The sequence below is a fragment of the Lagopus leucura genome, unplaced genomic scaffold, assembly GCF_019238085.1.
Source record: "Lagopus leucura isolate 7727_CA_CO unplaced genomic scaffold, USGS_WTPT01 Super-Scaffold_1, whole genome shotgun sequence".
NCBI lineage: Eukaryota > Metazoa > Chordata > Aves > Galliformes > Phasianidae > Lagopus > Lagopus leucura.
The window spans coordinates 18,759,806-18,786,010 of NW_024962250.1; the positions used below are offsets into that span (position 1 = coordinate 18,759,806).

At 41.5% G+C, this 26,205-nt stretch overlaps 1 protein-coding gene across 1 annotated transcript in view; it reads right to left on the reverse strand.

Moving 5' to 3' along the window:
- Positions 1 to 507: 507 nt before the first annotated feature.
- Positions 508 to 26,205, reverse strand: part of EGLN3 (egl-9 family hypoxia inducible factor 3) — a 27,303-nt gene continuing 1,605 nt past the window's right edge. The window contains exons 2-5 of the mRNA XM_042870082.1: positions 7,707 to 7,826; positions 6,009 to 6,145; positions 5,262 to 5,335; positions 508 to 4,209 (exon numbers count right to left, since the gene is read on the reverse strand). Coding sequence (XP_042726016.1) covers positions 4,172 to 4,209; positions 5,262 to 5,335; positions 6,009 to 6,145; positions 7,707 to 7,826 — 369 coding nt within the window. The 3' untranslated portion in view covers positions 508 to 4,171. The remainder of the gene's footprint in view (positions 4,210 to 5,261; positions 5,336 to 6,008; positions 6,146 to 7,706; positions 7,827 to 26,205) is intronic.

Below are 26,205 nucleotides of genomic sequence, written 5' to 3' on the forward strand. Positions count from 1 at the left end.
GGTAGATCTTACCATTCACAACATTGCAAAAGCATCAGAATAGTTCACAGCTCATTGTAAGATATTATTCTGTTACAACAGCTAAGTGAAAATATTCTGGCTTTAATTCAACTTCCTTATAGAAACCTCCCCCACAGCTGCAGGAGAAAACTCTGGGATTCAGTCTGAAGGAGTAGCAGAGGTATAAATGGATGTTGTTAAAAATAAAGCTATCAGAAGACAATTGACTCGTGAGAACATTATCTGGTTCAACAGAAACGTGACAGCATATAAGCATTTCAAGAAAAGGGTAGAAATGTACATAACTTCAGAATAGCAGGAAGTGACCAAGAGAACATGCCAATCTGATGGCAGCAAACAGAGCTCTGCCCTGGCCGCTGGGACAGAGGCAGCTGCTGCTGACAGTGTCACCTCTGTGCAGTACTTTATCCAGCCAAATGCCATTGTGTGTGCCCACTGCAACCCTAGCCCCAGGAAGACACGAGACCAAAAAGATTTGCACAGGACCACGTTTAACATGACCCAGTGTTTATTGACTCCTGCCATACCTTTTCTTTAGAAAGAATAACAGGAACACAAAATGTGATGCATGATAAAATACTACTACAGGTTTCCATATCAATCCAATGCAAAGTGCCAGCATTGTTGACCAGCATACAACCTGACAAGAGAAGATGTAGTCATAACTCACTCTCAGATATCTGCTGGGAGTACATAACAGTCAAAGTAGAACTAGTTATTTGCCTGCAAATAGATACATTTTCTTCTAGATGCAAGTGGTGTTAGAGCCAGCTATTTTGCAACAGCAGTATATATATATATATATATATATATATATACACATATATATACATATAATTCCAACAACTTTAAAAAACTCAGAAGGACTAAAACTGCTTAAAGAGAAAAAAAGAAAAGGAAAAACAAACCCAAAACAAAGTGGGCCTCTAAATATTTCTTTGTTGAGGCCATTTGTCATAGAACCAGAAGTAATCAAGAGAAAATGAGACTTATTAGAGGCTACTGTGCCCAAATAGTCTGCAAGTTTTGCTACAGGTTCATTACAAATAGCCTCTAGACTACTTAACTGTCTCCTGGCCTTTTTCCTTCCTGCATAACAAACCTCATCTATCAGAAACTGTGGCCTGGTGGCTCTGCATATTTCCCAGCACACCCTGATTTGAATGAAATTGCATTTGGAAAGGCAAATATATTTCCTAAAGAGCCACGATAAACTGCAGGACATGTACATGTGGCATGTAGCATCTCTACAAATATGAATGAAGAAGGCACATTACCTAAAATTGAAAAGCTTTTGAGCACTAGAAGTTAAATGCCTTTTCACAACTGGATGAGAAGTGCTCTTTGGCCATTAATGTTTCAGCCACTTTACCATGAAGACAAAACCCAAAGAAAGGAAGGAATCTCCTTGAAATGCCCTCTGCTGCCCCTAGAATTCTTATACAATTACATTCCCACAGAACAGTTTGCCACTATGGGAAATCTACGTAGAAAACATTAGACTGGATTCCTACATGACCATCAATCACCCCACCACCACCCAATTAAATTACAACATCTTTGAGGAGACCACTCCACTGACCTGGAAAGGGAAAGTTCTGGAACAGAAGACAGGAATTGGTTTCAATATTTTTTGTTGTTGTTGTTTTTGTTTTTTGTTTTTTTTTTTTTTGTATTTCACTACAGTGTTAACAAAGAAGAAGGCAATGTTCTCTGCCACAGGATAATTGTTTTCTCTCCTCTATCTAGACCAGGAAAATATAAGCTAAAAATGAAAAGTATGTACTTTATTTACAATAAGTGCATCTATACTGTTCCAACCTCCATTTACCACGTGCTGCTACCCACTGCTGAAGGTAGATGGTAGCTCGTAGTAACCAAAGTACCTTTCTTTCCCAAACTTTATGCAAGTCCTTTCCCTTCCACCCTACCATTTTTCCACTGTTCTAGGCTCCAGTGAGATTTGTACTAATATCTTCCTACTGCACTGTTTTAATGTTACAGTGTCCAAATGCAAACAAGACTTGATCTGCTCTACTTTAGCTGTCATTGCCTCACTTAAAAGTACACAGAAGTTTAAAACTCATGCTCCGTTCCCAGTTTTGCATAGCAATACAACAAGATGAGATTTTTTCCTCCCACCTTTTATATATCAATCCTCAGTTTGACCCTTTCAGAGAATTTGACACCTACCATCTTCCAAAGGGTTACCTCTCACACTTGGGGAAGAGACCTAACTTTCCCCACACACAAACATTGAAGAATGAGAATTTCAAGTCATCATTAAGTTTCTTTCAAGTCTATGTTGCGTTATTTAGATGCAAGTGAAGCAGAATAATGTTTTTCCTAAGATTAAAGGACATCAATCAAATTATCTGTCTTTTCTTAGTTTTGAGTTATGAGAGTGTTTGTGACATGTCCCCTCATATTCCTCCCTTAAGGTGCACAACCAGGCTGAATAAAGTCCAGTCCACACAGCCAAAGCTAGATCTCTGGGAGAAGACAGAGAGGATGAGGGGTTCCATAGCACTACTGTATTTACATTCAAAATTCAAGAGCAGGCTGAAGGATGCCCAGCTTTTTCTAACACAAAACTGTTTAAGAAATACTCCATTTCTATTATTATTGTTTAGAATAAGGGAATTTATATCTTTTTTATCCTTTGTAGCTGTTACCCTTTTGTCACTGTAGCTTAACAGCAGCCACTGCATGCTTCCTGTTCATCCTTTAGCTGAGGTGCAACAGATCCAGGCCCACTGACAGCACAACAGCCTGGCATGGTGTGGCAGACTGGTCCGGGTACTGGCAGCACGGGAAGACCACCTTGGCTACTGTGGACAGGTGGCACAGAAAAAGCTCTCAGCTCCATTAAGAGCTATTCCAAACTGCACAGTAAGTGCTGGTTATAGGCTGTAGCTTAAACAGATTGGACATAACTCAGCAGTTACTCATCTAACTTTTTAGAAAATAATGGAGAAAAAACAAAGTGCTCTGCCAATTGAATAATCTGTTGTATATCTCATGGCTTGAACATAACAGAAGTAGTTACCTGGCATAATAGAATTGAAACAGAATCACTGTTTCATTCAAATTTCATACACATGCAAACAAAGCTAAACAAGTGTCTTAACTAGGGATAAGCAGCACAGAAATCAACTTCATGTCAACAGTCATTACCATACATTTGTCAGACTGCCAGACATGTATTTCATTTCAGATTCACATCTGTATCATACAAAATATGCCTGCTGGAGAAGAGTCATTAAAAAGACATTCAACTCTACATAACTGTTGGCCTTTAGAGCCAGTGCTTTCTGCGCCATCAGTCTTCAAAGTTTACTGAACTTCTGGGAGGAAACAGCTGCTTTAACAAACAGTTAAAATAGAAAACAAAACCAATCCAGCTCAGAACAGAAAGGGAATGCTTTTACAAACGTGTGGACTGATGCATAACCACTTCCCTCTCCAGCCTGGGACAGAAAGAGAAGTGCAATGGCACAGCTCTAACAAAAAACAATTGAACTCCAAGAAATGTGATGAAGACAGAAGTCTGTTTGGAAACTCCTGCTACAGAAGAGCTGAGCCAGTGTTCCATATAGGAAAGCTGATGAGCGGTCCATGAACAAGCTCATGTGGGACATACAATAGGAGACCCTAAAAAAAAATCCAGTTTGATATCACATTTCCAATATCTCTCCTTGCCCATCAGCAGTCTGCCGCAGACTTTAAACTTGCAAAGCTCCTTTATATTGAGCTAGATTTATATTTTTTCCTCAGTAAAGTGCAAATAAGACTCAGGTTTTTCCCACTAGTTCCAATGATTGTTACCTTGGTTACAAAAGTGATCAAAAGCCAGTTGGTCGAGCCACTACCACTAGGCTTTTTTTTTTTCTTTTCCCTTTTACTTATTTATTTTTAAATTAAAACCCTGGTTACTTTTTCCAGCAAAAGGCAAATAGAAAACAACAGTTCCTTCTGCCAGATGCAGGCATGACAGGAGGCTGCCTTAAGTACCATCAATACAAGATGCACATGCTAGACAGAGACACAACCAGTGCGTTCTTGTGCATAACAAAAATGCGCCATGGTTCATTGGAAATAGAAGTCATCTTTGGGATCCTATTTCTTCACAAAGTTCAGAAATAGTTGATTAGTTTTCATTAAGAGCTGCTTCTCTCTTCCTTGCATCTAGATAAAAATAACCGAGAAAAGCCATAGTTAAGTCAGAGAGTTCCAGTAGCATACATCCAAAACCAGAAACAGAATAAAGATAGTTCATTTTCAATGGATAGCACTTCCACTTGAGACTCTTGATATGAATTCATCATGTAGACTTAACTGCTACATGAACCCACAACATGTTAGCAAGATAGTCCTACTAAGGTTTTGTTTTGTTACCATGCTGATGCTGAATATAAGTTATACATCATTTAAGTAGCCCAGTAATCTTTCAGAGACTCCAGATCTGTGGTAATTTTTTCCCAACTCTTGGCTCCTTGCTCATAATCCCATCTAAGAACGAAGTCTGTATTTGTTCTGCCTGCCAGCTACAGAAATGACAGCAGTCTATTCTGAAAACCATTTGACTAATTATGATTTTGATGGTCTCCAGCTGAGTAGCACACACTTGAAAAAGAAAGAATACTCTTGATACTGCATTCTGAGGAACTGCCTGAGGCAGTCCCTAAAGACCAGAAATGAAACTGATCCAAACAACGCTTTGAGCATGAGCATAGGGTATGAGAGCACATCTGGATACTCAGTCCCCTACTTGTATGCTAGTACTACAATACCAGGTGCTGCAGACAGGAAGGCTGGAGTCAGGTCATCCTGGGGTTCCACATAAATGTCTCTGGGATGACTTCAGGCCATCTGTGAAACTAGCTGAAAGCAGGCAGTGCATGGAAAGCACCATTATCACAGCTACTCTAGCAAACTGTCTGTCAAAAGGTGTGCTTGTATGTGTTTATGAACTTTGTTTCTTTCTAACTTCGATAGTCTATACATTCCAAGGTCATTGTGAATGTGTCCACCAAGAGGTTAAGCCTAAAGTAAAATTAACATCTCAGCCATAGTTTTAGAAGAAAAATCAAAAATCACCTCTTCCATACTCCCCATCAAGGTTATTGAGGCCAGGCCTTAATTTTCTACTTTCATAACTGTCCTAATTCATCTCAAATCACTAGTCCTAAAAACTAAGGCCTTACTCTTCTAACTACAATATTTTGTAAAAGTCATACCAGTTAAGTTCCTGAACTTTTTTTTTGCTTCTGCTCTTTCTTCAGCATCAAAATACCATACGGTCATGGCATATCTATAAAAGAAAGAAATCTTGTGTTTGGTTCAAATTTTGTTAATAAGTTTAATTCTTATAAGAAATCAAACAATAAAACAATTGAATTCATAAATCAAAAAAGGATACAAATGGCACATATTTGAAGACAAATACAGATAGCACTTTATATGTGTATTCAAACAAGTAAGATAGAAATATAGGTGAGAATTTCTGCTTGAAAGCATAAAAGAGTGCACAGCCCCTGGTAACAGAGGGCAAAATAAGTCACAGACTTCTGCATGCTTTTCTGTTCTGGGATGCCTTTAGGCAGCTTGGAGCTGCCTATGTCACATCAGCTTTTCATAGCCTGGTGACAGACGGTAGCCCCAAGAATCCCTGTAGTGTTATAAGGGCAAAAGTGTGACCCAACATTTCCCAGCTAAACAGCTATGACCAGTTTGGAAGACTTCTGTCACTGGCAAAGGACTTTTTTCCATCACACAAAGACTTTATCTTTCAAACTTGCTATTCCTCATTTGATGAAATTCCAGTAACTGAAAAATATGAAATCTATTCAAAATCTGTCTATCTACTTTTTATGTACATATGTCTTAAAACAAATACTCAATAGCCCTAATTTTAGATACAAATGATGTGTATTGGTAGAAGCCATGCTTTGCTTTTTCCTTGAAAACTTCAGCATCAAATGTACCTGGTTGCATAAGAAGGCTGGACTTCATGAGGGTTCCTTCGATCTGACCAGAAAAAAAGCAACCTGTCAAAAATCGGCTCAACATCTGCTACATAGGACTTCCCTTCTGGGAATATTCGAAGAATTCCACCATGGAGCTGGAAGAAAAGGAGAAGTTATTTGTTACACACATAAACAGCCACATATTGATGCAAGTAACAACTTATTTTCACCTCCACACCATCCAAACATAGTAAACATTTAATAATAACTAAGGCAACTATATGACAACACTGGAACTGTACACTGTGTTTCCTGGCCACCTCAACTTTCAAACAGTTTGTAATGTTTTAGCATAGATATCTGGGTAAAGTAAATGATCCAAGAAAGAAAACAGTGACCCTGTCACAAATGCCCAGAAACTTTTGAGTTTCCAGCTACACCTCTGGAAGCAGTGGATGCTGCAGGGCAGGTAAGGATGTTCTACTTCAGTGTAAGATCACAGTCTCCTCTCAGCAACTGCAAGAAAACTGCTTATGGTATTTCAGAGCCTGTATTTTGTAGAATCACAGAATCCTTAGAATCCTAAGAAGGGATCTTTAACGTTCATCTAGCCCAGTTTCCCTGTAATGAACAGAGACATCCACAGCTAGATCATTTTTCTCAGGGCCTGATCCATCCTCACCTTGAAAGTCTCCAGAGACAGGGCATCAACCACAACTCTAGGCAACCTGTTCCAGTGCCTCATCACTCTCACTGTAAAATATTTTTTTCTTATATTTAACCTAAATGCACCCTCTTTAAGCTTGAAGCCATTTTCCCTTGTTCTATTGCCACAAATCTTGCCGAACAGTCTGTCCCCTTCTCTCCTGTAGCTCCCCTTCAGATTTTGAAAGGCTGCAATTTCACAGAATCACAATTTGATTGTTTAGAAGTGTAAAAAAACATCTTGTTTATAAACCCTTATTTTGTTTCCAAACTAAAAGTATGGTAAATTCCAGCCTTGACTTAATTGTTTTTAGTAATACAGGCAGAAGCAAGAGTACTATCCTGACCCACTGGTGATCGAAGATGCAGAGAATAAGCTAAGCCACGTGCCTGTTCCATCTTCTTTAATCATAGATTATGCTGAGCTCGGAGGGATCCACCAGGATCACCAGGCCTAGCTCCACACAGGACCACTCAATTCCAAACCCTATATCTGAGAGCATTGTCCAGGTACCTCTTCAATTCCAGCAGGCTTGGAGCCAAGCTCCCTGGGGAGTCCATTCCAGGGCCTGACCACTCTCCATCATAAGGAAGAAAACCACAATTGCAATTGCCTTAAGAACTCCTGTAAGTCTAAATGCTAGATTTGGGCTGTTTCTTTACTCTGCTCACAGAACCCACTTATTCCTCAAGGGATTATGATTCTTTCTAGAGTTTCATTGCTCTTTTTCTCTAAATAAAACTAAGTGCAAAAGCCCAGTGCTTACAAGAGTTATTCTGTAACAACAAAACAATATGTGTGTGGGATGGGAGACAGAATGATAAGGAAACAGTTCAGATTCTTACTTCCAAGAGGTTGCTATAAACACCAACAAATATATGTAAAGCAATGAAGAATGGACCATCTGTTCAAAAGTTTATCACAGTTCACAGAAGCAGCTGACTTCTCCAAAGCTCTGTTTCTGAAGTAGTTTTTCTTCATGCTCTGCCTCAGCCTTGTGGCTCACTCACCTTGGAGTCCCAGTTCTTATTCAGGTAATAAATACAGGTGATGCAGCGCCCATCACCATTTGGGTTGTCCACATGACGCACATACCCAGTTCCATTTCCAGGATAACAAGCAACCATAGCCTGAAAAAAAGATAAAGATTGTAGAAAATTATTTCTTCAAGATGCCAACATTCAATTGTTCTTCCCTGAGCATCCTCCCATCACCCGTTTTGCTCAGCATTTTTCAGATTATATGTACAAAAGCTGCACCAGGAGGAATTTTCACACAAAAACCTTTTTCCACTGGGTAGATCAGCAATGTGAAATTCCAAACAGGAAATAGATAACCTTCATATTTCACAGTATATGCACCAAGATGAAAAAACAGAAACAACAGCAAAAAAAAAAAAAAAACAACTGGTATTTATGATGCAATGTTTTTGTTCTCTACAAGCTACGTGACTTTGAAGCTGTTCGAGATAAAGTTTGCTTGAGTTTCTAAAGCTGAGCAGTCATTGCAAAACTGAATTGCCAGTCATAATGAATGTAGAAAGTGGTCTCAGGACATTATGCCTTACTACCTCCATCTTCTATTCAGATTTTCTGATCTCTGTCATATACATCCCATTGATCCAACACAAAGTGAGGTTCCCCAGGAAGGGTGGGTGGAAGTCCACAGAGCAAAGTCTAACTCTTTTGTGCTGTGTTTGCACAGGGCAGCACATGTTTGCTTTCATAGACTGAGCCACAGAACTAACCAAACAGCTTTCAGAAGCTTTGATCATTTGTATAGCTGCTGAAACAATTATTTCATTCACCATGGAAATTTCACCTTGAATGATGAGATAATCTCAGTATGAATTATTCCAAACCACATGACTGAAATCAAGACGAAGGATCTTAAGAGGGTTTTTAACTTTTTCAAGCAGTTAACTTGAGTTAACATCATTAGCACCTAAAGAAGGGAAAAGTAGGAGAGACTACTGGTTGGATACAAGATTTTTGTCCCAGAGTCATTCCTTCACTACTGGAACCACTTGGTAGTGATACCAGTCACCTTCTATGGGGTTTGCTCTAAAAACAAGGCAATAGAAGTCCTGCTCCCACCCCCTCCAACATCTCCTTTCATTGCCAGTATTAGCAGCAAGAGTGATGGCAGATGACAGGATATATTCATATATCCAGATCCAGACTCAATATTTAGAAGTAGTCTCTCAGGGCTGAGTAGAGAGGGTGATCATACTCCATCTCTGTGGCTATGCCACTGCCTGGATGCTGTTGTGCAGGGGCACACCACAGGCTCCCTTTCAGCTTGCTGCTTATCGAGATCCCCAGAGTCTTCAGGTTTCCTTGGGGAGCAGAGCAGCCCCCCAGGAGCTCTTCCTTCACAAAGGCAGGATTTCACATTTGTCCATGTTGAATTTTATGAGAATGTTGCTGGACTGTTTCTCTGACATCCTAACTTTTTTATCCAAGGTCTTGTACATGCTTAATCCACAGGAAGATTATATGATTTTGCACCATTGGCATGACCTGCCCTTAATAATTTGCCAAGCACGGTCAGCAACAGCATTGAAGATGCAGTATAGGCTTTACCAAGAAAAACTGAAATTTACACCTAGGAATACCAGGGTTCTTGAATTTTGCTTCCTGGCACATGTAAAGCCATGCTGTTTATGGTACTGGGATTGGGGTAGAAGTCACTGTCAGCCAGCACAATGGATCCCTTGGACTCTCTGCTACCAGGAGCAGCATTTGGGTAGTTAGGATGTACACGCACATTTACAGCTGTAAAAATACAGCTCTGCACTTCAAGTGATGTGTAAACTGGCTCTGCTTCTTCCCCATGAGGATCAGCAGAGTAGTACCTGCAGATAGCAGTAAGTCACAACTCACTCTGTACCCAGACACCTCAGGCAACCGCTGCTTTGAGGCTGGTGCCTCATAGGGGCAGGAGATCATATTGAACAACTGCAAAAACTTACAATTCTCAGCCCTCTCTTATCACACCTGGCACTTAGTGAGTTGCCTTGCCATCTGTGCTGTCTGCTCTGTTGTCATTCTGGTCTACAAATGGCTTCATAGCTAAGCTTACACTTCACTATCAGCTTAAAGCAAAGCACTGAAAATGAGTTCATAATAGGCTGTAGGGATGCTCTGATGGAGCCATACCCACACTGAGGGGGACAGTCCTCTTGCACACTCCCCATTCCAGCACAGCAACTCACGGAGGTGAGCTCTTAACCCATCGCATGACAAGTGAGCTGCATGAAGCCTAACAATTTAAATAACTCTTCTCTAAACCTGGTCCCTGCATGTCTGGAACATGACCCCAGCAGCTGAGAGGGCAGGAAAGGGGGCAGAGGCTTCCGGTAGCCAGGCAGCACGCCAAGAGTGGGATGCAGGCCTTTATCACAGACAGCACAGCTGCCACCAGGGAGATGCAGCCTATGCAACAAGATTACTGAAGTGCCCCCAGAACTACCCAGTGCTACAGCTATTAAGCATCATAATAAAAAAGGTGCTGGAGAATAACATACTTCAGGCTAGATCCTTAAAGGGATTTAGGTGCTTTGCTTACCACTGAAATCTGGGCATAATGCCAGAGTTTTCCCTCACACGGTATGTTCTGTTAGCAAAACTTGTGCTTCAACTTGGAGACAATGATGCATTATTTACCACAGGCACCTTTTGCAACCACAACACACAAAAACCCTAGGGATCAACCAGCAGAACAATTCCCACAGAATCCAAGAGCTCTGGCCTTGCTATAACTTAACTTAAGAAATTTTGCTAGTAGCAGCAAAGGGAGAAAAGCAAAAGTTCCTGGCATGGAGAATATTTGAACAAAACCTTAAACAATGAAGGGAAATCATTCTGGTCCTCCTAAAACTACATCAGGCTTTATCAGAGAACTGGCTGGAGCAGCTCCAGAGCAGATCAAGCTCACTTCAAGAGGGACTCCAGCTGTTAGCACTGCTTTTGAATTCATTCAAAGCAAGCAAGAAATAGCAGATGAGCTGCATAACCCAGAATTAATTTAAGTAATTGGTAAACACTGGTATTTGCCAGTTAAGTGGAGGGACTACAACAAAAGCTGGAGGGTGGATCATGGTAATTAAGCCATTCACCCCTCAGGTGAGGGAGCATCAATTAAAACTTTCTTTTACTGTTGTGCCCACAAGAGTGCACTGCTTTTTGGGGAGCACCTCTTTTCATCAGCCAATTTCAATCCTAAACTAACTCCAGCAGATAGCAGGAAGCAGAAACATACCTAACTTCTTTTATTTGGCAATACAATCCATGGGCTTAACTTCCCACAGTAAGCACCAGAGGAAATTTCTTCAGCTACTCATCTTATTTCGAGTTAAAATAGATGGATTTGCCTTATCAACAGCTGAAATTTAAGATCCAACATGTACGTGCATACACTTGCAATCACATATACACACTGTATTTTGAAGACCGATACTCCAATGGGTCATAAATTAAAGCCTACACAAATTGGACAATAAAAAGCAAATTATCAACACTTCAGTTTCTGCGCTGTCATTATCAGAGATGTTAGGTATCCCAAGAGGGTGCAAAGCAACCACCTGTTAAACAAGCAGTAATCAGCAGCTTTAGTAAGGAGCCAGGAATAATCAGGAAGCTCCACGCTGCATAGAACTTATGAAAGTAAGTTATTCACCCTTCATTTTTAAGTATTATACTCAGGTCAACCAGAAAAATCTGCAAGTCAAATAGCAAGACATCAAATAGCAAAATTTAGAGATGGATAAAAAAACCAACAGTTCCACAGAGAGATTTTTTCCCTGCTTTCCAATGCTTCTAGTAAGGAAAAAAAAAACATGTTCTCTTAGCTGATAGCAAGGACCATGCTGTGAGACATCATTCTGGTACATTTCAGAAAACAAGCAGCACTGGAGTGGACTGATACTTGGAACAAAACACTTTGGAAAACACCTCAGCTAGAAGATGCACAAAGCTGAACAGGAGACCACAATGGCAGCGAGTAAGGAGGAGATGCTCTCCTCGCCTACTGCTCAGCCACAGCCCCCTCATGCTCCTAGGGTCGTTTGCACAGGTGCTGCTGCAACCCACACTGATCTCAGCCTTTCCTTTCAGAGTTAGTAATCTGCAACTACAGAGAAGTGACTTGTGTATCTCCACCCTGCCAACACACATGACCCATTAACTAAAAACTTTAAAATTTGTTTTTTCCATTTGCTGCACCAGAGTCTTGGATACTGTTGAACAATTACCACTTTTAATCCCTAGTGTAGATGACCTCTGCATACAGCTCATGCATCAAACAGTTAAGAACTCACTTGTAAATTCTGTCAGATGAAATGAACAACTGTACAGACAGAAAGCAATGCTGACCCAAAATACTGCTATAGTGGCTGTATGGAAAACCAAGCTACTAAAAAGAATTAAACGATGTTACAACCAGTGCAGCTTTCAGATACATTTTTATTTGGCTGCACGCTTCCAAATTTCCAGAATTTCAGTTCAATATGAGGTTGCTAACCTTCAACTCAAGTGACAACAAAAATCACTTTATCAAAATTTAGGAAATGAGGATTACTGGGGTTCACTTGATTGACTTAGGTCTGAGTGCATATTGTACTCAAACCGCTTTTAGTTTGCCGACAGTCTGTACAGCCAGAAAGCATAAGGCACACAGCATGCTCCACATTAAAAGAACATGAGTAGTCTGACATTTGATGATCAAAGATGAGAGATTCTCAGTTGAGGCTTGTCTGACACAGGCACAACAGGATGTTTATTAAGTACTCGCTTGTTGCACCCAATTGTGCTCAAGTGTTTGTTGTTTTTTTTAAACTGTGTAACACATAACAGTTTAGTATAAAAAAAAATTCATGAACATTATTAAATGCTAGTTTATTTGAATTTATGAAAGTTAAAACACTCAACAACTATGAACTATGAAAATCGGTCTAATTTATTACCCTGTAGAGATGGTTGGGAACAAAGAGAAGGAAATTACATTAAAATAAAAATAACAGAGACATTTGCCTCACACCTAGTGGAAACAGAATCATCAGTTCTAAGGGGCAAAAGCCTGCTCACTTCATTCACAGAAATCACAAAACGGGCTTCAGCAGCAGCATTGCATGAGAAACCATTACCTCAACTCCTAACCCATAACTTGATTCTCAGCCTGAAGTTGACTAGCCATTGGATTTACAGAGCTATGCCTCACCTTCTGCTTGGTCAGCTTCTTGTTCTGGGGTGTAAGCAAGAGGGGAGAAGGTTGTGAGGAAGAATTATATAATATAATATATAATTAAGAAACATTGGAAAAAGGGCTTGAATTTTGCAGGGGAAGTCACCTATATCTTTTCACTTCAACTATCATCTTCATACTGAGGCCTAAAGCCAAGCAGCATAGAAAACATCTAAAAAACTAAAAAAGCTGATAGTGATAATAAAAACCCTGGGGCTACCACCTTTTTCCATTAAGAACAAGGCAGATCAAACTCCATGAATTCACCTTCAAGCATTGTTTGCCTGAAACTTCCTTCATTAGCTTGTAGAAGTAGCCCTAAGCACAAAGGTGCCTGGGAAGCAAGTGAGAAGAGTCTTCTGAAGGGCCAAATGAGATATGAATGGCTGATAAGGACCCTATACTGGGAGACTCCTTCTCTATGAAAGTCTGGAGCAGTGCATATTGGACATACATCTTCATTCCTGCTGCAAGAACTTGTAACTGTACGAAAATTCTGGTTTTTATGGACAGGATTTTAGCCAGTTGATCTGCTATTTGCTTCTCCTTGAATGGGCATGAGCTTGACTGTCCAACTGAGATCTTCGAAGACCAAAAAATTAACCTTTCTCCTTATTCCATTTTGGTCTTTCACATGCACCACTATACCTCAATTATCATTTGCAAGGTTCACAGAGACATATTTTGGAGAAATTTTGAGTGGCTGCCTGAGAGTGGGAACTGGGGAGAATATCGCTGAAAAAGATGATAAATTTTCTAGGAAAAGATTCAAAAGTACTGTGGTTATTTTTGCTCATTGTTTCTATGGAAGTAAGACAGAAGATTGCTTCTACTCTTAGCTCCAGAAGAGGTTCAGTAAGCAGAAATAAAAAATTACACATGGAAGTTCTGTTTATGAATTATCATCATATCATGCAGATGTTGATGACTGGCTTGAGTGGTAGTTCAAGGGGTCCCCAGTAAGTGTTCAAATCTTATGGAATTTTTATGTAAGGCAGCTAGACCATGGATTGATATTGATTTTTAAAATGAACTATTAAATTAATCTGTAACAAGGCTCATGAAGTTTTTCTAATGATGGACAACAAAATTTAGCTCTTCGTGGCTTAAAGAGTTCTATTATGGAGAAGGACAGCTTCAGAATAAGACTATTTTTCTTCTTTTCTTAGCAGAACATCCACTTTGAGATAAGTGTGGATGCTCTCCAGTTTCCAGTTGGCTGTCAGGGCATTGCCACTATACAGCGAGAAGGCAAAGGGCAATCATGCAACAGACATGACCTGAGCTGGCAGTAACAACTTGCAGCTGCCAAGGGAGCATTTGTGAACTGAGCTTGGAGACAACAGTGAGTTTCATCAAGATCTCCCTGTTGCTGGATGCTTCTTGGGGTCCCAGAGTTGGAGAGGCTATTCAGAAAACTGCAAAGGACCTGATGGAGGGGAAAGGTCTCCCTGTTTCTAAGGAGAAGAATCTGATTTTTGATTTCATGGATGAAAGAGTTACATTTACCTTCTTCCATATACTGTCTGGATTGTTATTTTATTTGACTTAACAAAACATCTCCTGTTGTCAGGCTACCACTCAGACACAGTCTTCAGTCTCTTGGCAAGACCAGGAGAAAAGAGAAACTAAGGTTTAAGGAAATAAATCTAAAATTGCCGTAGGATCCCAGCTGTACTTGCAGTGAGCACCTTTGTCTCTTCTAATTGAGAAAAAGATTAATCTTCTGTCTTGTATGTTTAATAATCCACATATTCCTGCACATATGTCGATTAACACTTTTCTCCAGTTCCTAGAGCTCATGTCTGACATTCTGCAATGGGAAAATCAGGTTAAGACTTATTTTACATCACCCTCTGACCTAAAACTAGTTTTTAGGCTGAAACATTACCCAGCCATTGCTCCTTGCAAGCAGGCAGAGACAATACAGCTACAACAGAGATTAAAGTGCTGTGAAGAGCAGACATGCCATCGTGGCAGGACCTGAAATTTAAACAGCTATTGCCAGTGAGTTAGTTCAGTCAAGGATATTCAGTTTAAGCCCCCAATTAGCAGCTGTAAACATGCGCAGTGCCCCAGTGTATCAATAAAGGCTGCTTCAGTTCAGAAGGACCGCCCACCCTCAGCTGCCGGGCCCTGGCTGCCGGCCAGCAAGATGATGGTTTAATGACAGTGCTACGTGCAGAGCGTGAGGCTATCAGCAATCAAACGCAAACTTTCCTCCAGAGTACACTTCATAGAGAAGCTGTGGAGGGAAGAGGAAAAAAAAAATATATGTTTGCAGCACGCACCAGCAGGGCGCTTCTCTTTGCTGGGTTTCACTGGTCTCCCACACCTGCATGCCTCTTACAGATAGGCTAAAACACCTATGCTTCAAAAAAAAGTGCCCTGTGATGTTGCACTTTTGGATTACTTTTGCCTGTACCTGAAGGTCTCTTTAATCACCCAGAAAACTACTTTGCTATCCCTCTCCCCCAAGAAGCAAACTAGGATGACCAGCACTAATGAGAAAGCTCCATATGCATCTAATGTGGGTGCACATCCCAGCATGGGTACAAATCCAGTGCAGGTGCACATCCAGCACAGATGTAGTAAGCTCTGTAACGAGCCCCATGGGGCAGGGAGAAGGCCACCCCCGCGGAAAGGGGCTTCGTCAGTGCAGGCTCATTAAGGAAATATGTAAGGATGTCCCTGAGTGGTCAGGCTCCCAGTGGGGAATAAAGGCATGGCAACCAGCAAATACATCCTCCACGGGATATTCCCACCTATGTTGTAAGAAGATAAGGTCATAGCTCCTTTACTATTCCATTCTTGCATCCGTTGTCAGGAATTAAGACCTTTTCAGTTCTGCTACTTACCAATCACCCAGATTACACCACGTTTTTCACTGCAACATTTCAAGACTTCTGTGTATTTCAAAGCTCTTAGAGGTGCATTAAAAAAAGGCCAAGAAAGCCACCACAGCAAGTTCTTGCAGGTTTCTTGCTGCTATCAGAGCTGCATGAGCTGGCTAAAGCTCTTTTTCTTTGTTACCTGTCATTCACTTCTAAACCTGTGGGCCCAGGGTGAGTGAACAGTGCTGCCCACAACGCTTTATCACCTAACACCTGCTAGGTGGCACCTGCTATGCATTCCTCAAACATCTCACACCAAAGGTGGCTGTGAACCACCACCAACTTGAAGACAACCTCACTGGGGACAGACGTTCCCCTTCACCCCTGTCTCAGCAGCATGTGTCCCTCCTTGCTACCGGTGGCAGGGTCCAGACTAAATTGTGACATAGCAGTATCCTAAAAGTGCCTCAAGGTTGCTCACAAAGCTGTTAGAGCCATTCAGGCTTCAAAGGCTGCCCAAACATTACTGCACTAAAACTGAGGTGAATGGTTTTCAAGTGTTTGTTATCACAGCAGTATTGCCAAATTAAGGCTAATTGATGAAACCAGTTATCTCCTACCTTAACTTTGCAATGAAGCTGTCTCACTCGCCTCCTGCTGCCCCCACCTTTGTGAAGGACATTGCCTAGCTAACAGCACACTTACCCTGCACAGGACTTTGTGTAAATTAATATTTATGGGTAAACTCATTAAAGCTACCTATAATAAATTACCATCAGAAGTAATATTGCTGTGCCTAAACAACATAAGCAGTCTTTATCTCTAAGGCTTTGCCTGCTTTGGCTACCCTTGTACCTCACACCAATGCAATCTGTTGAGTCTGGGTGCAATAAAAGGGGGTGAACGTGTTCATAGTGACACAGCACTTTTCCCCACAGAAAAAGAGAGGAGTGTTCAAATTCAAGGCCGTTTATGATGATATAACTATACACCTGTTCTAAGGTTAGGCAATAAAAACATATTAGTAAATAAATAAATCTATCTATTCATTTAAGTGTGGTTGTGTCCCCACCCCACCATCCACAGTTGATGCTCATAATAGCAAGATGTGTGTCAACAGGAACTAGGCAACTCTGAGCAAAGAAAGCATGCATAGATACACATATGAATGCACACGGCAAATGGAGCTCAATTTTCATACCCTTGTAGTTGCATGTTACCATTTAGAAAAGCCCTCAACCCACAGTTGAGGAAGTCTTAAAACCCAGCTGCCAGGCAGCACCAGAGCCCAGATGTGAACTCAGTCTGCTAAAATCCTACTTTTTTTTTCTACTGGTCAAGACTCTCCCACAGATTTATGCTGCCACCACCCGACAAAAAAATCCAGCCCTACAGGCTGACATTATGGCAGTATGGCCACTCACAGAGACACTACCCAGGTGGTGGCCCTGTGCAGGACATGGCCATGGCTGCAAGTTTCCCAGCCCCCTTCACTTTGCTTCTCTGCTTCTTCCTGCATCCTTACCCAGTAACTCCCACAGCAACAGACTTCAGAAGGTCTCAAGACAGAATTTGGGACCAGGACTTAAAGTAATAGTGTTTCTCAGAATGCAAAATAGTTTTTGCAGGAAGCACTGCAAGCGCTGAGCAGGAGGTGTGGTCTGTAGTGTGGGCTCAGGATGTTTCCTGAGGATGCAGAAAGCCTGGAGAGGTCTTTCTGGCTCTGTTCCCTTCATTTTCCTCTTCCTCTCCAAAAGCTTTCCTCTCTGGCATCCAGCATGATGGGAGCAGTGTGTCCTCAGAGCCACTGCAGGTGTGGCTGACAGGGCTGGGTGGGAGCTGCTCTCTGGGGTACTTGCTGGGCAGCCAGGGCCAGCAGCCCTGTCCCTACCCCTGCTGCTTATTGGGATGGAGACAAGAGGGCAGGGGGTAGGAAGCCCCCTAGCAAGGGGGGGATACAGACAAAGGGGGGCCAGTCAGAGATAGAGGGGTATAGAAGCATCAGTAGGCATGGGACACAATTTCTACTTCTGGTCACCAGCAGCATAACTTGCTGTTTTTCCTAACTGCAGCCAAATTATCACGCTTAGCTGAAGTTTGTTCTGTGGATTGTAAGCAGACAGGCTTTTAACCGAGACCTAGCAGAAGACAACTGTAACACAAAGAACAAGAAATAGGAAGTATTTCTATCACTTGCAGGCATAATAATTAAAAAAAAAAAAAAAAAAAAAAACCACACCAATATACAGGTCAACAACAATTTCACTATTGCCAAGAAATTATCTCTGTGTCAGGCAGGCACTGAACCTCTAAGTCACTAGTTAGGTGCCAATTTGTGTATTTGGAAATATAAGTGAAATGTAAAACCTTGACACGTCAGCCTTTGACAACTATCATATGTTAAATTACAGTACATTTGTCAGCAAGGACTTGCATTTGCAAATTCTCTCATTGCTCCTCTGCAAAGAGGAAGCATGTAAAATACTTAACCAGGCAGTGACCCTTCCTGTTGGCCAGCTCCAGAGACACCGTGCACATGCTGCACAGCCAGAGAAAATCAGAACTCATGTTAACTTAGGAAAATGGAAGCAATGGTAAATACTGTAAAGAATGAAGTTATCAGTACATCTGGGGGACACTGTTCTCTTCATGCATGGCTAGTCAGATACCATAATTTGAATACCTCAATGGAAGGACATGTTACAGCACTTACAGTGAAGCTCCTCCCTTTTCCGCCTTCAAACTACTTCTACCAGATTCCGGATGGGAAACTAGAAGGGAAAGGTGCAGTTACACTTCACAGAGTCTACAGCAGCAAACACTACAAGCACAACTTAACCTAGGAATGGGAAAGTTGAGAACTGAGATTTAAAGTACTATTAAAAAAAAAAAAAGCACACTTCTACCAAATTTCTCAAGTTTTGGATGTTTTTCCACCAGCACCCACTGCCTGGAGCACACCTGCCAAACACTGCTGTGCATCCCAGGCTCTCCCTGCTCAGGCAGCATTCCCCAGTCCTGCACTGGGCAGCATATACGTCCCCATATGCGCTGCTGGGATAACTCTCCTGGTATGAGCAGGTTTGCTGTGAGACAAACAGTTACAAAAGTCAGAAACAAATCCTAACTGCCATCTACAGTGTGAACAGCGTGCATACTTAGCCTTTCATCAAGAAAGGCTCCTTACTCCCTTCCAAGCAGCAAAAAAATCTATTCCAAACCCAAGACAAAACAGAGGAAGAATTAGGGCAGAACAAGAAATCACAACTTTTCCTGAAGTAGTCTAAATACTGTAGCACAGCCCAAGACAAGCACAAAAGGATGTGCTACAGACCCATTGATTTCAAATGGACTTTAAAAAAAAAAAGCTTCAGTTCCTGATGTGGAGTCAAACCTTCAGAAACATTTACCTTGTCTCATCAAATTGTAATTTAAAAAGTGACAGTGCAAGAAATAAGGTCTATGCAAAGATTATTATGACGTACAGAAGTGAAAAAATGCAAATGTTATTTTTTGGCCAGTCAGATCTGAAAAGAAAGTAAAGAGTATCTTGATGAAAAGGATGTGAACTATATATATATACACATATGTGTGTGTGTATATATATATATATATACACACACACACACACACTTCATATTCACATATATTTTTTTAATATATATATTTTAAAAAGTTATTCCTTGCTACAAAGTAGGTTGCAATTCCTTGGTGTATGCCAAAAGATGTGGTTACTCTGCCATTTCCATTTGACAAAGCTTTGGGCAAACTGTTTCCAGACTATGTAGACAGCGTGCTCTATACACTCCTCTAATCTACACTGTTCATTTGTGCCATGGGTGGCTGGTGACACAAATGTTTGCTGAGCTTTCATGGAATCATTATGTTCAGTAAAATCTCTTGCACTATTTTACTTGTGCAGAATTAGAGCAACGAGCTGCTTCTGTAACCAAATGTTTTCCATTAAGTGTTTTGTGATGGCACTGATTTTCTTCGTCTGTGCATCTTATTGAAAAACGATGACAAAAAAAAATGACTGTGGGGAAGAGCTCCTCCGTCACTGAGGGACAGAAGATGCAGATGCGAGTGACAGGGGAAATGGGGTTTACAGCTCTCCAGACCATTGCAGGAGCAGTATGAATGGCATGCCTGTGAATACTTAAGCAGCAGGAGACAGACTATTTGGCAGAAGCTTCCTTCATTATTTTTCTTCCTCCTCCTCGCTGTCTAAACATCTAGAGAGATCTTCTTGCTTTCCTGACCAACTCCCTGTCGTCTCTTTTCAAAGCAATAAAAGATCTGAAACAAATTGCTACCTAATGTAAAGCGTAAATCAAAACCTTTTGCAAAGCCACCCTGCAGTAGTTATTCATAACCCTGAGCCCACCAAGGGGATATCAGCTGCCCTTGTACAGGTACCAGGAGCAGTTCCATAAGCATCTCAACCCTACATCTCCCCTGTTAATCCAATAAAGCCTTTCCAGATCCTTAGGCAGCCTTATGCTGCTGGCAGCCTTCTAACAATGCTTTCAGTTCTCAGCACTGAAACAGAAGGATTACAGTCATGATAAATCCAATGAAGGGCTCCCAATTCCCTCAAGTTGCCATGTGCATATCCTCCTCCATAAGCCTAAAACCAGCAACACTTATTCACCAGCTTCCCTTCCTGACCTCCTAACTCTCACAAGCCATCCACTGCAAGGTGGACATGCACTTTGCAACCTGCTGGTGCAGGAAAAAAAAAAAAGTTGTGTTTAGAAGATGAAAAGGTGTAGCAGAAGAGAAAAGGGAGGGAGAAAAGGCTTCCGGGATTAATCTAAGACAATTTCTCAGGAGGCAACATCCAGGATAAGGCTGCGCAAATCAAGTAAGTCTGGAAGTTGATGAAACAAGAGTTTACTTTGATATCAAGTAAGGACATCAGGGTCAGCACAGGCAGTTGGAATTCTTAATGGAAAGGAAAAAGTTCACTTTATTGTGTACACGTTGTCCTGCATCAATGTTACCAGCATCAATGCATCTTCATTTAAACATAAGCTGTTATTAGCACTGAGCTGTAATGAACTCAATTGTTCATTAATAACCACCTTGGAAAAAGGCTGTCAGCTCATCCCTCCTTACCAGGCAAAGGGGCAGTGGGGGGCACTGCCCTCTGAATCCCACATGTGCTGCTGGGAATTGACTGATTTCAAATGTTGTGTGACATTACTTTATTCCAAGGTGTGGAGGTACGAAGTGGGATCAAAGTAAGGGAGAGAAGATGTTAGCTGACTTAAATCTTACTTCTGTAGTTAGATTTTAGTAGTTAGAGTTGCCCTAGCAACTCTCCCAAGGACACTGTGCCTGACAGTGCCACACACACCTACCTAGTCCAAAGGACAAGCACACCATGACCCAAGTGGCACTCATGCCATCTGCTTACCACATTCCTCCCCACACAGCTGGGTAAGGCTTACATCAACAGCTAACAAGCAATGAGTCCTTATACAAAAACAAACTGAGAGGCACCTATTTACTTAGGACTTGTGAGTAACAAGGATATTGGCATGCACATCAGTATGGCTTCACCTGCAATTCTCTGGCTTTACAAGCTAACATAGCAGCACTGGAATGGATTGGTACCAAAACAGCTATTGCAGTGGGTAGGCAGGTACTGAGGAAGATGTGCTACCAGTACGTGGAAGATTGTAGAAAAACCTCACTGCTCTGCCATCATTATACAGCTCAGGAGTCTAGTAAGTCTCATCAAGCACTGCCTGACTGCAAAACTACAGACATGAAAAATATTGAATAAACCACCCTGACACTTCAAATGCGTGCACAAACAGTGTGCCCTCCATGCCATCTATCCTCCACTCATTTCCCCCATCTTGCAGGAATAGCCATCTTCTGTCTTCCTCTGCATCCTGACTGCATAGTGCAGGGGCAGTCTCCTCAAGGAGACCAGTGGGTGATTTCAGACTTCTCAGCAAGGGCTGGGCAGGATGGCCAACAGCAGCCATTGGCTGGCAGAGGCTCTGGTGCCACACTCACTGAGGATGGTGCAGTTTCTCCATTTCTGCCATGAAGTAAGACTATCATCAGTGCACTAAACTCGGGTTCTTAGGAGCGATGACACGAAAGGGGTACTAAGCTTAGGTTTGAAGTGAAGTGGCTTATAAGCAGCTTAAGTACAAGCTCCATTAACATTCTACCAAGGCCACCCATGCTCCTGAGCTCACTTGTGGGCACATGCACCACTGTCTGTAAAATGTTGATCCTCTTTGCCAATACTCTATCCCTGCTGATAGATTGCAGAAAATAAACATATTTTGAAACTTTCAAAAAGTCACTGAGAATAATTTGATGAAAAATAAAAGCAAGCCAATATACCCAGGTTTATATTCATTTATTGCTCTGACTGTCAAGTAAAAATTATACATTCATGTGTATAATTAACCAAGCTAACTAATCCTGCTTGACAAACACATATAAACATCAGTTTTGACATGGAGCCAAAGCAACCACTCCAGGATCCCTGCCAATGCTGAATTCCTCAGTCTGATATCATAAAATGACTTGTCTGCTGTATTTACAGTTCCAGTGCCTCTGGACTCTGCTGGCAGCCAGCCAGAAGAACAGATTTGAACCTACCTACCCACTATGCCAGAACATGTGCATTTGATTAGGAAAAAAAGAAAGAAAAATTATGCATATTTCTTCTGGATGGCAGTACGTATCAGACCTCCCATTGTCAACTAATTGCAAGGCATGCTGCTACGCAAGTATCAAAAAAATCCTTTGTGAAGAACAATGAACCAGTATATTTCTATAGGCAGATCTTCAGCTCTGCTATCCAGCTCCTCACATCTGCACCTCAAATCAGAAAAAGCAGTGTCTCTTCCCATTTTAATTGCAATGGACAGAAATTGAATTCTTACGAGCATAGAATAGAATTTTTCTTTTTCTCATAAATAAATGCAAAACTGTTTTGTCTCATTATCTGATCTGATGAATTTGGAAGAAGAAAAAAAAACCTGATCTGTGCCATCTTATGTATTTCTTAAATCCTCAGGAACAGAAATCTTGGTAACAACCTGCTAGACAGGCCAGGTTTCAAAACCTATCTACGAACACACACAAGGACCTGCATCATTTTTCAGCTGTCACTCATGAGCCATGCAGTGACACCACCACACTGTGCCTGCTTCTCCTGTGACCTTCAAAGAGAGCCCACCAGGGTCTGGGTGACTGGGAGGTATGCATCATGAGGATGCAGAAAGCATTCCAGAAGAAGAGTGAAAAGCCCGCAGTAAGCTTTTGAAGCACGGTTTTCAAAAGAGTTCACATCCCACAAGGACTTCTAAGCAAACGAAGCTTATATTGAAAACATTTTTTAACTTCAGGCCATATACTTGATATTGAACAGTATGACTTGGATTCTGAGCTTAAAATGTCAGCCTCAGGCTTTCTTCAATAGATGTCAGCTCTTAGGACTAGTGCTTCTTACCTCATTTTGTAGCCAGTTGGCTCACCAGCTCAAGGTACCCCACAAGTCACCCTCACATAGATTTCAACTCACAGCAGCACCAGAAGGGTATCAGTGACATGCAGCAGGCTGTGCCACTGCCAGGACCAGGGTACAGAGTCCACATCAAACTCTACCAAGCCACCTTGTCAGGCCATCACATCTGGGGACTAGTGCACACTGGGCCTCAGTGCTGACCTGGCACAAGTGGCCCAGAGCAGCAGATGCTGGCAGAAGACATCACTCAGGCACCCTGCCTGACTGCAGGGAATGCCACTCTTCTTCAGAAAAGTGTGAACAGGGGAACAGCCACATCCCCTCAGGGACAGGCAAGGTCCCCTGCCTCCCACTGCACACACCCAGGGCTCCTTCAGCTCTGAAGTACCACTCAGGCTGCTGAAAGGGTAAGTACCCCAAACTCCCCAGCAACTAGCACACCTGCAGCTTCCAACCTAGAAATCACATTTCTTGTATCTGTAAGCAAATATTACCCTATTTTTATTTTTTAAAAAAAAACTACTGTTGCCTTGGATTCTTTACTTATAACACACAAGGATTTTTCACAAGACATCTCATCTATAGAACTTCACTCTTGCCCCTGGATCACTCCATAACACGTGGCAGGCCCGTGTCACCTCCACACCTTACATGCAGGTGGGCTCATGCTTTTCACAGATGGGAAGACTTCCAGCACCAAGAGCCCCTGCAGAACCCAACTATCACCAAGAGAGACTTTGGGACAGAAGGAGCTAGATGCTGCAGCACTTCATGGGCAGCCCCTGAGGTGCCACTGGTTTCAGAACACTCCAGATGATTGGCCTCACAGAGTATGCTACTGCCTTGCTCATCAGCTCTGGCCAGCAGCCAGCCGCTCCCTGCTGAGTACCAGAGTTCCTGCAGCATGCAGATAGGTCATCAGAATATGGTATCTGTCCTTGGGCCAGAGAGTCGCTCCGTGCAAGGATGTCAATCTCCTCATACCAAGATGACTGAATCCAGCTCAAATACATCTTGGCGAGATCCTCAGACATTATCCACTGCAAAAAGAGAACCACTGAATTACTTCACTACCAAATAGAAACTCTACTTTAAGAGGATGCAGACACCAACTAACACTACGTGGGGTCTGCAATAGAAGAGCACTCTAAAAGGATGTTATCTGGTTATTTTTATCTTTTAACCATGTCAGCTAATATTTTTAAATATGACTTGTTCCAAAGATAAATTTGGATCACTGCTTTGCAAGGATGAAAGGTTACATTTCATTATCAGCCCTCAAATACCAACCAACAGCTCTTAAATGTATCCGGTACCCTTGTAAAAGTTTAACTTCCATCCATTCTCTTTGATGCAATCTCAACTTTCTTGCAATGGTGTTGAAAGTCATATGGAAACAACAAAATCCTACTCTGACTCATTTCTCATATGTAGCTGCAAGGAAAGCTTCTTTTGTTGTACAAGAGTCTTTCTTGTCTTCTGACATTTGTTTAGCTATGAAAAAATGAAACCCATGAAGCACATTACAATAAGCAGACATTTAGCTCATAAAAGTTCATTTATTAAGAAAACTCCTACTTTTTCAATACTTAGTCTGCAGATTAAAGACATACTATTATTTAAAAACCTTAAATATATAAATAGTGATGAGGCCAATTCACTTCCACAACAAGGAGTTACCATGTAGCCAAAGGCTTACACTTTCAACAGATTGCTATGGAACTCTTAGCCCTATCTGTCAAATATTTATTTCCCAAACTAATAAATAGCACATCCCTATCTAAGAAGTGTTGGCCCGGTTGTTTAGAAACATCTCCCTCTGAGAGGTTCTATGAGCATTCATTTCTGTGCACAGTTGATAAAACAAAAATACACACAAACAAAAAAAAGAAAATCATATTTTTAAATTCAGCATATGTGTTCACAAGTCTTCAGAAAACAAGCAAAAAGGGCTGGTTTAATGGTGGAAAGAGAACGTCCATAGGTGACATGGGAGCCTGCATGCACTGCAGGAGTCACTTGATTAGTCATGGGAATAATCTTCCTGGCAAAGGTGTCCCACATGCCAGCTACACATGACAGCTGCTACTCCCATATCTATGGCATTTATATTATTATCATTAAGGGATTTGTTACTCTTAATTTCAGATGGATATTTCTCTGCATTTAGTTTTGCAAACTATATTGAGCCCCTTTCAATCTCATGTTGTTGTGCAGCATTTTCACATACTACTTGGAGGCTGATACTTCCCTGGTGAATCACAAGGGCCAAAAGACTCGATAGCAAGCAGCTTGGTACTTATTTATAAAACAAGTTCTATCATGTGTTATCACTGTTGGCACAAAATTGTGGCAAGACCACAACTCCATTTCAAAGACTCTACATCCCAAGAGACCTTTCTCCCCAGCCAGCACCAGCAGCCCTCCCACATCTAGCTGAGTTTTCCCCAGATACCTTGCTAACATACAGCATTGTGCCTTCAGAAGCTAGGCAAACAGAAGCCACCCAGAGAAGGATCTGAGATGCCTTTAGATGCATGACCAAGCAGACTAAGTATATATACTTCCCTACACCACAGATAAGAGAACACTGATCCACTCATTTTTAACTAAATCTACCCAAGCTTTAACCAGATCGATGGGCAGTTCAGTGGGGCTGCACAACAGAGCTGTGCTCCAGCCTTGTGTTTTTCCCATCACTGTGTGGAAGTGTGTGAGGGCCTTCCAACACACAGGTTCTAAGAGGTTCCCAAGCAGCTGGTAAATATGGCATGTAAGTTCCTTCATTTTTCTGTAGAGAAAAAAAAGAATCTCATCACGAATCACACATCCCTTTAGTTCGTTGCAAGTTAGGACCCAACCAAATACTTAACCTTTCATTTGTCTTTTAATTAAAAAAAAAAAAAAAAAAAAAAAAAAAAAAAAAAA